Consider the following 14,372-nt stretch of genomic DNA (forward strand, 5'->3'; position numbering starts at 1 on the left):
AGCCATGTCATTGTGGCTGCATGTTCCCTACAGTCTGTTCGCTGTTGGTTTGCATGTGAGTAATTGCCACAGGTGGGGAAGGGGTGCTGGTTATTTTTGTTGGCAGGAGACTTGAACTGTCTGTTCATTGTGAGGTGGCAGCTGTGGTCTCGCAGACGCATGTGAACCTCAGCACAGGCAGAGACCTCCGCAGAGATGCTCCCTTGTTGGTTTTTAACCACACGGCTCCGTTATACGATGTCATTTTTCACTCACCGTAATCTCCGTTAATGAGACAGTAATCTGACTCTCTGTGGGTTTCCCTTTAGGTACAGAATGACTTTCACCGTGACAAGACAAACAAGCAAAGCAGAGGCATTTTAGTATTAATTTGAAGTTGGTATATTTGGTTTGCTATTAAATGGATGTGGAAATTGTGTAATTTTTGAAAGTGCAAAGTGCTGTATTGATCCGTTCAATACTGTGCGAGCTAAAACTGAGTGTAAATTTATTAAAACTGTCTGTATACTGCAGGGGGAAGTGAAATTTTCCTCCAAAAACGCAACACTTTCACAACACTTTCATGCTTGAGTGAATGTACAATGATTGTGTTTTTCCTTACCCAGACTCGATCCACAGAGACCAAGCGCTGTGAACTGGGTTATCTTAAGTATTGTTATCTATTTTTTTGTGTAGACTGAGTGTGATTACCACTCCAACGGCATGTCATTGTGTGCACTTGGCTGTTTGATTTGGTCAGATTTGGTGTTCAATTTACGCTTGTTGGTTCTATTAGATTTGGAGTCTAGATTGTAATAAAATGTCTGCATTTGCTATTCATTGATGTCAAACCTCAGGGGATGAGTAGGGTAATACTGATAGACCTGATTTTTGCATGAGAGGAGTCTGCCCTGCTGCAGTTTAAAACCACCAACTTGTTAATCAGCTATTAAAGAGTCATTCCTCTTCCCTCATCGCAATGGCCAGTAAAACAGAAAATCAAGAGATAAGAGAGAATTAATTTCAGACAAGTCTTCATGCCTTCACTCTCTGACCTCTAACCCTGATTTGACCATGCAGATAGACTAAACTGCATTTAAATGACTGAAAATGAAACTCAGCAGTCTCACAAGATTTCCAATTGAATTTAAAAATGGAAGACTTATGATTTAATTTAGAAAATAACTCTATAAAATATTTTTTTAAAGAATATTAGATAGTTTAAGAGTGAGGGACAAGCAAAGGGGGACAGCAAAAGAGTGAGGGACAAGTTTAGTTTAATCAGTATGTCGATGTTTTTAATATGTTTAATAAGTAAATGTAAGTGTTCTTTGTTATAAGTTTAAGGTCAATTTTTGAAGTATAAAATTTCAAATTGCACTCAATGTTTTTTATTCCTTTTAATTTGACAGTTCCCAACTATGCACTTTTGATTTCTGGTTGTTCTTTTCCATACAAAACCAAATCATTAGGAATTATTAGTGTATGAAACATACTGTATCTTTGTTTTAGCCTATATTTTGTAACTTGAGTCTGTGGTCACAGTGAACTTATCATCGTTTGCTCCATGGATAAAAATCAGGATACAGTACAGCTTTGGAACAAATCATGACAGAATTTAATTTCTGGGGTCAAGATGAACCCTAAAAATGCACATTTCTTGTCTCTTTATGCATTACCAGAAGAATGCATCACATGTACTTGCTCACACCTTAAATTTCCTCATCACTATGGGAACCACATAGGCAATTGACAGATTTCCCAAGATTGGCTCATCCACTCTGATTTTTTTTTTTTTTTTTACTGCCCACACAACCTTTACGACACCCTTGGATCACAGCAATTGGATGTTATTGAAATGATAATGCACCGTCATTGTTTTGTTCGAGTTCAATAATGAATTAATAATCAAGTGCTTCACTGTTTCCACATTTCTAAATTGATATGTAGTTCCTGTCATAAAATCCAATCCCCTCAAGGTTGTATATAATTGTGGTTACAGCTCTTAGCTTTGCATCTGACCACGCAGCATCTGGCACACTGACTCATTTATGACTGCATTAGTCTGTTCCATTTGTTGTATTACATGCAATATGGTGTTTATGATCATAAATGCATGTTGAGCATTTTATGAACCAATGATTTTTGCTTTCTCCGCTCTGTAGAAGACTACTCTTACCCTCTGGATGACCACAGCTCATCCATCACGATGCCTTCTGCCCTGCCTCTGTCCATCTGCCCCATCTCCAGTGTGCCTCCATCCACCCAGTCAGTGCCCCACCTGCAGACGCCTCTTCCCGATGCCAGTCGACCCCAGGTGCAGATTAGAGTGGGACGGGAATGCCCTCAGAGGGCCAAGCCGCCCAGTGGCTCTCGTTCTGGGGTGCGGGACTCTGCTGTTTGCCCCCATGTTAAGGATGGCCAGCTGGTAGCAGGCCATGGCAGCGGCTCTGCCAAGCAGCCTAAGATCAGTCGTCGCCGGGCAACAAACGGCTGGATGCCTGTTGGTGTGGCAACAGAAAAGGAAGTATTCATCGCGGTACGTTGCCCTGTCCGGGGATGGTGTCAACACACACTGGCATATTGAAAGTTTCCTAAAAAGACATTTAGGAGGTGCCCGGAGCCAGACTTAAAGGGATAGTTCACCCAAAAGTGAAAATTCTTTCATTAATTACTGAGCCTCGTGTCGTTCCAAACCAGTTAGACTTTCGTTCATCTTCGGAACACAAATTAAGATCTTTTTAATCAAATCTGAGTTACCTCTGTGCCTCCATTGACAGCTAGCAACTACCACTTTGACGCTTCAAAAAGTTCATAAAGAGATCGTAAAGATAATCCATATGAATTGAGAATTGAGTCCAAAATTTTCTGAAGAGACATGATTGCTTTATATGATGAACAGATTGAATTTAGGCTTTTATTCACATATAAACGTTCATCAACTCACACATCAGATATGGTAAATGGAAACTCAAGCATGATTGCTAGATGTGCGAGAACCAGTGATGTTCATTCTCGTGTTTTGCAGCACATTTGAGCTTCCGCAAGAACCAATGAGGTTCATTCTCGTGTTACGCAGTACGTGTGAGCTTCAGCGAGAGGTTTGTTCTCACGCATCAAGCAGGTTCGGTTGAGTTTGTTCACTGATCAATGTTTATATGTGAATAAAAGACTAAATTCAATCTGTTCATCATATAAAGCAATCGTGTCTCTTCAAAAAATTTGGACTGAACTGCTCATATGGATTAGAATGGATTCATATGGATTAGTTTTACGATCTCTTTATGAACTCTTTGAAGCATCTGAGCGTCAGTTGCACAGCTGTCAAAGGAGGAACAAAAAACACTCAGATTTCATCAAAATGATCTTCATTTGTGTTCTGATGTTGAACCAAAGTCGAGTGGGTTTGGAACAACATGAGGGTAAGTAATTAATGACAGAATTTTCATTCATTCATCCTTTAAAGCAGCGATTCATTGAAAGATATTGCATTTATTATATTATTATTATTATTCCTGGTAAATTACAAAATAATGCCCCAGGCAAATTTCTTTTGAACAGCTGTTGCAAAATGTCAGTAGTAAACATTGTATTGCGTTCATTGGAAAGGTCATGATTATTAAATTCCAGTGAGGTGCTTTTAAACAAGTATTTTCATGCTGCTGTTTTCTTCTCCATTTTAGTGTTTTAAGAACTTATAAATAACTTTAAGAAAATTAGTTTATGAAATGTTTACACACTTTACTTCAGGATTCAGCAGAAGAACTATTTAGTTCTCCACACTGCAGAGTCACGCCTTTACTTGGTCTTTGGGCTTCTCTATAGACCTTATGCGCCAGAAACAAGCATGCAGATTTACATACTGTAGAGTTAACGAAAGTTATCATGACCATTGTAATGTTTAATGCAGATGTCATAACAAATCTCAGTAGACAAAAGATTTTAAAACAAGTGGTTCATTCATAAATCTGTAAGATCTTATCTTCATGCTGTGGAAGTATAAACCGGTAGACAGAACACAAAGAGCACAGTACTGAAAAGGGGCGGGGACTACGTAAGATCTGTTGGAATTTGGATACTAGTTTTACCCTTTGTCAAATAGAGTACTAAAAACAAGTTATTTTAATTCATGAAAGATTCTACTATGTAATGATGGTAGATACTGTATATTTTTCCTCATCAGTATTTGTGCAAAATTTCGATGTAGAAAGTTTTTTGTTTAAGAAATTAATATTTTTATTCACCAAGGATGCATTAAGTTGATCTAAAGTGACAGTCAAGACATTTATAATGTTACTTATTTGTTACTTACAAATAATTGCTGTCTTCTGAACTTTCATTACAGAATCCTGAAAAAAAAGTATCACGGTTTCCACAAAAACCACAACCGTTTTCTACATTGATTGAATGATTTCTGTAGGATCACATGACACTGCTGAAAATACCACAGGAATACAAAACTGAATACAGATCACAGGAATAAATTTCACATTAAAATAAACATTTAAAATTGTTATAATATTTCACAATATTTCTGTATTTTTGATAAATAAATGCAGCCTTGATGAGAATAAGATACTTATAATAGAAAACGTTCTATTAATCCAAAACTTAAATGGTAGTGTAGATATATTTCAGGATTAAATCCATAGGTCACACATAGCACATGGATTGGTAACACTTTAGTTTAGGGTCCAATTCTCACTATTAACTAACTGTTAACTACAACTTTTGCCTCACTAAACTCTTAATTACTGCTTATTAAAAGTTAGAAAGGTTGTTGTTAAATTTAGGTATTGGGTCAGGTGGATTAAGGGATGTAGAATATGGTCATGCAGAATGCGGCATTAACATGTGCTTTATAAGTACTAATAAACAGCCAATATCCTAGTAATATGCATGGAAATAAGCAGCTAGTTAATAGTGAGAATTGGACCCTAAACTAAAGTGTTACCAATCCATGTGTTAGTTTTTATATTTTTAGCGGTGGTGCTCTCAATTAGCATGTTAACATCATGCTGTGCTTTAGCTGACCTATTTAAAGGGTCCTTTTTTTAATTGATCTCCTTTCGCTTCTGCAGTCATGCATTTAGATGTCTTTTAACATCTGTTATTATTGCGTCATAATTCATGCTGTTTTTTATAGCTTGTTGCATTTGAAAGACAGTGTGTCAAGTTAAAATTAGTGCATTTTTGAAATGCATTTTGAGACTAGTCGTTCAGACAACCCACCCACTACTTGATTAATCTATATCAAGTAAAGCTTTAAAAGATTCAGCTGGCTTCAAGTTTTTTTTGTACATGTCTAATGTGATACAAAAGTGTATAATGAGATAAAATGTGGAACTCTATATTTTCATTTGATTGAAGGGTGAGGAATCAACATCCCTGCGCAGATGCTATGAAGGAGTGCAGAGAGATGGAGAGGTGATCAGGGTCAGAGACGCCGTGCTACTGCGCTCAGGTCCCAGGAAGAAGTCCTTGCCTTATGTGGCCAAAGTCTCCGCCTTCTGGGAAGACCCAGAGTCAGGTAAGGCTTCCTCTAAACGCTGTTTTCTCTAATACATCAATGAAAGTCACAGAAGAGCTCACAATACTTGAATCCTACTTTTAGGGGAGCTGATGATGAGCTTGTTTTGGTACTACCGCCCAGAACACACTCAGGGGGGTCGCATTCCCAGCATGCACTGTGAGGTGAGTCTAGAATTGCTCGTGGCACAGCCGTGTGGTCCTCCGGGGATTTGCAATGTCAACATTTGACTTCCTTTGATTATGAGTTTTATATAGGAAGTAGGCAGCGCAAGTTTCCTGTGTTCAGTAAACCACTGGAATAGAGACACTGGACAAACAAATGATTCCCAGCACTCTCAAACATGTTATGAACACTGTATATCTACTATAATTCATAAAGGGAATGATAATTTAACATGCCTGTATCTTCTAACTTCCATGTATTTGATTCAATATGTATCTGCATTTTCATTTCACATTGTATTTGTTGCAATATTTATTTAGTGCACTTACAGCATGGATTCCCTTAAGTTAAATATAAAATATTAAAGCTGTGTGAATTTTTCCAGAATGAGATTTTCGCGTCTCGGCATCAGGATGAAAATAGTGTGGCATGTATTGAGGATAAGTGCTATGTGTTGACATTAGCACAGTACTGTAGGTAAGCGATCATATTTATCGCCAAGTGTCAAATGTATCATCACCTCCTATCCTTTGTACAAATCTGATCTTTAATGTTTCAGATTTTGTGCCTTGGTGAAGTGTCATGAGGAGGGCTTACCCAGACGTAGCCCCCTGGTCCCTCCCTCCGACTATGTAATTCCAGCTCATCGTTGCGTGCCCAACGACATCGATCCTGACCTGGTGTTCGTCTGCCGCCACGTTTACGACTACCGCTACGGCCGTCTGCTGAAAAACCTGCAGTAGGTCTGGATGGAGCCATACACTGAAACCAGAATCCAAAACGTTACGACACAATCAAAGTCCTATCAACTGGACGGCCACAAGTCTTTAGGGAGTTGTTATTGTTTCCCACTTTTTTCCCTTTAGGATAAATGCTCTCGGCGTAGCACTCCTGAAAAAAAACTAAGTTTCAACTATTATCCCTTGTGACTTTATATAACGGCATTCTGAGCACAACTTACCTTGAGTTCAAAGGTACCGATCGCCAAAATGTGATTTTTTCACTCCATGAATTCGAGTATTTATTTTTGCAGTTATCTTTTATATTTGCTGAATGAGTGTAAAAAGAACAAAAAATTAATGCAGGTACATTAACAATGACCTTGAAATATGTAGTAGAGCTCTAATATTCTCTTTTTGGTAGTAAACGCACCCTTATTGAACTAATTATCTGTAGATGGAAGGTTCAAAATATTTATTTTTAGATAAATTGAACACAAGCTCCGTGTTTTAGGAGGCACCAATCGGTTTGATCCTCAACGCACTGGCCAATCATTCATTTAGTCATCATAACAGGGTGTGGGGGATCATAGATTTATTGTGGCGGACCAAATATTCCAGAATGCATTTGGTTAACTTACCATTCTTGTTGACCGACCAATGTGTAATGAGCTTTCGTCCTCCCGTCGCCCATCATGACTTGCCTTATATCCTACACCGAGTTTCCCCGTTTTCTGCCTTCCCAGCAAACCAAAGGTTATCACGCCACTCCTTAACATCCACCTTCGCAACTCCATTAGTTTGCACTAAAATGTATCATTCACCAAGTCAGCAGTCTGACTCAGTTCAAAATGTCACCTGCTACTGATCTCCAATGCAGGAAAATACTGTGTATTTGTTGTACGTGTACAAAGATACGAGAGAACTCGCAAACTGTCAGTTACAAATGTGAATGGACAAACTTAATCTCGCGTGCACAGGCCTGCTTTCAACATGTGCCCTTTGCTTCTCGTCCTACATGGTAGTTTTGTTACAAGATCGCTAATTATGAAATGAGGAAGCTGTTTTATATGGTCTGTTTGTGCCTTTAAATAGTTAACAGTCTGCTATGTGAAGAAACACTGGTTGTTTGGTTTTGTTTTTCCCTCAAGCCTCTTTGCGTTTTTGGCCTGCTTGTTTTTCACCACATTTTTATCTGTGCTAAAAAGCATCGATAAGATTGTCTGATCGCACTATGCTGACCTTTACACTTCCCTGTTTTGGACTTTTTGCAAAAATCAAGAGGACTTTACAAAGTGATATTGTACTCACAGGGACTCCCAAAAAGGTCAACCTCTGATGAAGGAGGAGACCTGTTTGTGGCTTTGTTTTGTTTTTTTACGTAAAGACTATTTGACTTAGGTTTTTTAAGTTCAGATGTGATTTGTTGAGGTATTTTTGAATCCATTCCTTTCACATTATTGAGATCTAAGTGAATGTTAATCAATCGGACGTAATTATGTCATTGTGATGAAGTTATATATATATATATACACCAAACTATACAAAAGCAGAAGCGAAATAATCTCGTCCTGATCTTCCGTTCTTTTTTTTTTCCTTTTTTTTCTCAGTTAATGTTATTTCCCAGCGTCAGATATGCCAGTTTAGACGTGTTAATGCCATAGCGGTTTCGTGGAACATTTCAGCAGAGCTTTTGCTTTGGTTGGCAGTTTGGTTGAGTAGACTCCTTGATGGTTGCTGTTTTTGTCAAAATTATGTATTTTTGAAATGTATACTTCTCTAGCAGAATGTTCTGGATGGCAAATACAACATTGTGTACCAAAATGAGGAGAGGTGGAGAGGATTACGTTCATTCCTCTGTATACAAAACTGACCATGAATTCCAAGCTCTTTTGCTCCTTTGATGAATGGCTGTTTGTGTGTATGTGGGCGAGCGTGTCTATACAAATATATATATTTCAGTGCAGCATGGAAGTACTGGGCATTCTTTGAAATAATAGATCTAGCACAGCGCATTTGTATTATTTAAGATAGAAATGTATATTATAAGAGGAAAATATTTAAAAGGAATAAATAATATATGAGCATCAAATCCTTTGTCTTGTTTGTTTTACTAATACCGAATTGAGTTCCTTGACTTCTGATGTATTGATGCGGATCCAAATAAACCATAAAGCACATCATTACATATTTAACACTGGTTGTGAGATGTTAACAGCTTCTCAAAGCCCATCCTGAGGCATCTTTCAAAAAAATCCATATTACATAATGAGGTTTTCCTCAGATGGCTGTGTATTTTTCCTGTAGGCTTTGTGTATTGCCGTAACTTAAATTAAATCAATGTTCAATTAATATTACATTGTGTATTAAAAAACCTTATTACTGAAATTATTAGACACATTTTTCAAACAAAAACATGAGGAAGAATATACATAACATAAGCTGTTATTCAATGCATAATTGAGAATGGTTGAATAAAAGTCATTTTAATTTATATTTTAATATATTTTAGTGAACACAAGCTGCACTGGTGCAGAGTTGCCACAGGGTGTCATGCTGAACCTACCTGGACCCTCTTCTGCCCAACAACACTGTCTTATTAGAGAAATGAAGCACTGCTAGCAGTTGCAAATACTTAATATGCAGTAAAACATCCACCATTGCCACGTCGCCTTATAATGCAAATCAACAAACCCACTTTATATTAAGTGGCTTTAAGTATGTACTTGCATCGAAAAATAAGTACAATGTACTTATTGTGTTCATGTTTTATTGTAAAACATGTTTGCTGCTATTGAGGTGTGATACGGGTATGGTTAGGGACAGGTGTGGTAGTATGGGTGGATTAAGGTGTATGGGAAGGATCAACAGTGTAATTACAAATTTAATTACATGAATTTACTACAGCTGTAATTGCATGCAGGTATTTTCAAAATGTAAGTACAATACGTCCATTTTATCCAATTGTTCATTTCAATGCAAGTGCATACTTAAAGCCACTTAATATAAAGTGGGACCCAAAATTTTGTTGCATCATATGTAACTGCCATGCATTTTCATTTCTATTAATTGCTTATATGATGCATTTACATATTGTCTCTTAAGCGTCATCTCGGGAGCCTACTGAAGCTGTCCAGTTTGTGACTTGAAATTCATTTTCCTGAAATGTTTTTTTTCTCCTTGGCATTCTCAAATTCTCTGTGCCCTCTCTGTGTACTACAAGTACAATCCACTTGTAGATTTATCTTGCTGCCTGGATGCTTCAATCCTCATGGAGACCAGTTGGGAAAGTACTTGCAATCAGATTGAAAAATATATTTCTTTATATAGGTTTGAAGCCAGAAAGGCATTTCCTCTTCGTGTTTTATGTTCTACTGGTGTTGCTTTACATGATGCCCCGCAAACGTTTTACTAAATCAAATTACCATGCTGCTGACATTACAGAAATATGGATTTGCAACAGCCGTGTACAGCAGGTCTAATTTGACATTTGATTCGTGTACAAATATGTGTGCATTTGGTGAATTCTGAAAACTTCAGCAGAGGGCTTGAATGAAGCTCACACATGAGCTAAATTAGATTCTTCTGCAATCTTTTGTTTGCATTATTAATGATCCGTGTGAAAAATGATGTTAATGTCTTGGAAGCAATAATGATATTTTTAGTCCTTCAGTTATGCTAATGTTGTAAGATAAGTACAATTTGATGTTGCCATCTGTCCAATAAACAAGTGCTTTCATTGGCTCATGCCTACATTTACAGAATAACTGCTGTTTACCGTAAAGAGCAAACTGTTGCTATTTTAATCATTTTGCTTTACTTTGTTTCCTAGATTATTTGAAATCATATAGACATGTCAAAGTTGTATTTGGGTCGGGAGATGCAGGAAAATATTTAATACAATTTAACAATAAAATGCTCTTAGGCGAATGCAAATTTGTCTCAGAAAAAAAGGTACAAAAGCTGTCACTGGGGCAGTACCCTTCAAAAAGGTTCTAATATGTACCATTTAGGTACTAATATGTACACTTTTGGTACTAATATGTACACTTTTGGAACTAATATGTACCTTTGAGGGACTAATATGTACTCTTTGGGTACAAAAGTGTACCTTTTGAAAAGGTACCACCACAGCAACAGCTTTTGTACCTTTTTTTCTGAGAGTGAATGTACCTTACGAATGTTTAAAATCTATTCATAGCAGGGAAAACAAATCATAAAATGCAGATGATTATAATGCAGAACCAACACAGATGTATTGTTTATTCTCAGTCCAACATATAAACAAATTTCAAAACCATTTCAGAGCTGTAATCAAATCTCAGATTATGAAAGAAAGCAAAATCAAATTTTGCAACTCATCCCTTATCAACCAAATGCACCCCGCTAGAGATTCAAAATGTTTCCATGGCATTTAAATCTGTAAATTAATTGAGCAGGTAAGCAGCATTATAAATATTCATGAGGCATCTGGTTTATTCGCGTATCAGACCTTGTATTCCATCTCACTTATCTCTGTGAGAGACTTGGATAAGTGCACCTTTTCCTCAGTCCTCCCAAGTGAGATAAGTGAGGCCTTGGAGATGAAAAGAGAAAAATATACCATTGCTCACACCAGCAGCTTTGCTTATAGACGGAAGAGGAAATTAAATCATCAAGGAGTGGTCTTTACTTCTGTCTTTTCTTTATGTTGACGTGTATAATATAAATGCATTTTTCTGTCTTTTTTTTTTCAGATAGAATATCATCATTTCCACCTTGACCTTTTAATGTCAGTCACAGAAATGCATAATAAACATAATATTTCGGAGAGAGCAACAGATGTTTTAGGACAAAAATGCTTTCTTTTTGTGTGCTTATCTCTGTGAAGAAACTGATTTTAAGGTAACTTTTAACTGTAAATTCTATTAATATGCAGTAGCCACACTGATTTCAAACCATATAATGCATATTTAAAAATCATATTAAAATGTGATATTGTTTGTGTACAACAGTTAAATACACAAGAAGTTAGTAGTGAGTAAATGATGTTTTACACAATATGGTCAGTCATTTTCCATCTATTTTTGCTACATCAACAGTGTCAAAGAATAAGCAATCTGAGCAATCTGTTTCGAGAGAATCAGGTAAATTAATTATTTAAAGGACAAGTTCGGTATTTTACACTTAAAGCCCTGTTTACAGATCGTTTCTGATGAAATAGAACGGTTAAGATTAAAATTTGGACTCATGTTGCTGTCCCAATTTCGCTTTCCTCTAGAATGGGTGTATAGGTGCACTGGAACAGCCCTTCCTAAAACGCATTAAACTTTCGTTTACAAAGACGTGAAACTCACCGAGTGGTCAGGGGTGTTTACTGATATGCTCACACAAAAATCGCTGCAAAAGATGCTTTCCAACAGGTTTTATCGTAGTTTTTGTTTAACTCCATTTACTTGTATTTGATGTGCTGTGAGGTACGGTATTACTCCGCCGCCACCAACTGGGCTGGAGTGTCTATTATTCAAGCTCTCAACGGAAGAATGTACGGGTGTGAGACGTTTGGAAAAATAGGTCCACAGTTTTACAACGAATTTGCGGCGATTTTTGTGTGAGCATATCAGTGAACACCCCTGACCACTCGGTCAGTTTCACGTCTTTGTAAACGAAAGTTTAATGCGTTTTAGGAAGGACAGTGCACCTATAGGCTACTACACCCATTCTAGAGGTTTTGGGGAAAGCCAAAGAAACCTACAATTCTCGGGACAGCAGCATTTGTCCAAATTTTAATCTTAACCGTTCTATTTCACCAGAAACGATCTGTAAACAGGGCTTTAAGTGTAAAATACCGAACTTGTCCTTTAATGATTCTTTTGTAAAGGCAGTTCAATTTAGTTCCTGATGACTGAATTGGTTGAATGAATGATTATGACTCGCTCCTACGGACATAAAGGAGTAAAATCACTTCTGGCTGTTGTTGTTTGGCGATGCCGTTGCTGTATATACATTTTTTAAGATGCAACAACAATGGTTAACCCACCTGATATTCATTACCAAATAGTTTTGAACAGTGATTTTTAAGATGAGTCTATGGTGAGTAGTATAGTGACACAAAGCCTAAAAATAATCCTAATGTACATTTTTGGTTTTGGTATGATTTGAATTAGAATGTTTTAGAAGTGGTAAATCTTTCAATGCTTACTATAAACTAAACTCAGAGAGCGTGGAGGAACAGTGTGATATATATCTAAGTGGGGGAAATCAGTATGCTTCTGATAGCTTGAGAGTGTCTCGATATGATGGATGTTTCCAGGGAGGAAATGACTTGCAGCTGTTTTACTCTATATATTCTGCACCTGTCTGAGTTTTGAAGCATGACACATGAAAGACATACTGACTATAAGTGAGGTAAAACTGAATGTGGCCCACTGTTCCTCTGAACACATGTACAAAGAAAATTACAAAATACAAAATATGATAGGCTATAATAAATACTAGATAATAACAAACATAAATACTAAATTTACTAATACTACTTTAAAGTCAACAGGTATTATCTTTCACAATCCATTTTACTTCCACACTGTGATGAGAAATGAGATATTAAACAAAATCTTTTTTGCCAAAAAGAACAACATTTAAAAGCATAGACTAAATATTAACTTATACTTTCAAACTTACAAAAGATGGTTACAATACATGCAATTCTGAAATACCATAAAGAATCTTACAAGCAATTGAATTTTAGAGTTCTTTAGAGCATTCAAATTTATATCAACAACTTTCTTGAAAATAAAAAAAAAGCTAAAAAAGGCTTCAGGAAAAAAAGTAGCAGTTTGAGAATGGAGACAGAAAAAAACAAGTGTGCTATCACTTTCAAAACAAGCAACTGTATGTTAGTCCTCTCATCCAAATCATATGAACAACTGAACCTGAAATTCCCCATCTCAGTTATTGATTTTAGTAAAAATAAGAGGACTTTAGTATCAATATCACTATAATATTGTTGCAGTATTCGTCCTTTTGCTAGGTTGGTGGTTTTGTATGTTGCAGTGGATCCTTTTTATTAGCGGAAGCCGTAAGATGAAATACAGGTATGTTTATAAAATGAATTGAACTCAAATCAATATTTCATGTCCATGCATTTATTCATTTGTGGAAAATGAAATATTTCAAAAGAAGAGCACCTAGTCTCAAATGTAATGCTGTTTTCTCGTATGTTTCATTGGTCATTTTCAATGGAAGAGATACTACTCAGGACTTTCTTTTCTCTGTGAAAAATAATTTTAAAGCATTTACCCCCGCTGTCTACTTCTTACCTCATCCAGAGTCACCAGTGTTTGTAAACCAGACACTGTTTTCTGGTGCAGCATGACAATGAGATCTCCATCCAGTAGCAACTCTACCTTGAACACTAATGATGGAGGTCACTGAACTCTACTTAGTCATGCATTTGCATAGTAATGAAAAAATACAGACCTTTTTCATTTCATTTTACTTTACCCCGCTCTTGATCAAAAAGAGGGGACAATACCTTTGTATCCATCAATGCTCTCAATACTACTTAACAACTGCTGTGTCATAAATGCCTGGTTGTTGAGCTCCATTTGAGCATTTAAATGAAAATTCCTGTTAAGGCTGGTATAATAGCCATACATTCTCCATCATTATCTGATTTATGTCTGCTTTATACTTATAAGGCCTGTTCACAACAAGCGGGATAATTTATTTAATTTAATTAATTTAATTTAAAAATAATTCAAAATTTTAATGAATACACCACAACTATAACAATAATGACAGAGGAACAATATCATTGGAATCACTTTAGTAAAGATTTTTTCCCCAGCTGATTTACGTTAAAAACATGACTTTAAAGGCCCCCTGAAATCAAAATGTACGTTTTTTTTAGCTTTTAGTATGAATATGTTAGCCTTAAAGTTATAAATCAGCTGGTCTGTTCTAAAATTCGCATTTAGGAGATAATCATTCTTTCTCTC

General features: G+C 36.5%; 1 protein-coding gene across 1 annotated transcript in view; it reads left to right on the forward strand.

The window, feature by feature from the left end:
• Positions 1-8,482, forward strand: part of bahd1 (bromo adjacent homology domain containing 1) — a 35,330-nt gene extending 26,848 nt beyond the window's left edge. The window contains exons 3-7 of the mRNA XM_081347795.1: positions 2,145-2,518; positions 5,350-5,509; positions 5,594-5,673; positions 6,060-6,151; positions 6,234-8,482. Coding sequence (XP_081203921.1) covers positions 2,145-2,518; positions 5,350-5,509; positions 5,594-5,673; positions 6,060-6,151; positions 6,234-6,417 — 890 coding nt within the window. The 3' untranslated portion in view covers positions 6,418-8,482. The remainder of the gene's footprint in view (positions 1-2,144; positions 2,519-5,349; positions 5,510-5,593; positions 5,674-6,059; positions 6,152-6,233) is intronic.
• The last annotated feature ends 5,890 nt before the right edge of the window (positions 8,483-14,372 follow it).

The sequence above is a fragment of the Scardinius erythrophthalmus genome (assembly GCF_964197995.2).
Source record: "Scardinius erythrophthalmus genome assembly, chromosome: 19".
Classification (NCBI taxonomy): Eukaryota; Metazoa; Chordata; class Actinopteri; order Cypriniformes; family Leuciscidae; genus Scardinius; species Scardinius erythrophthalmus.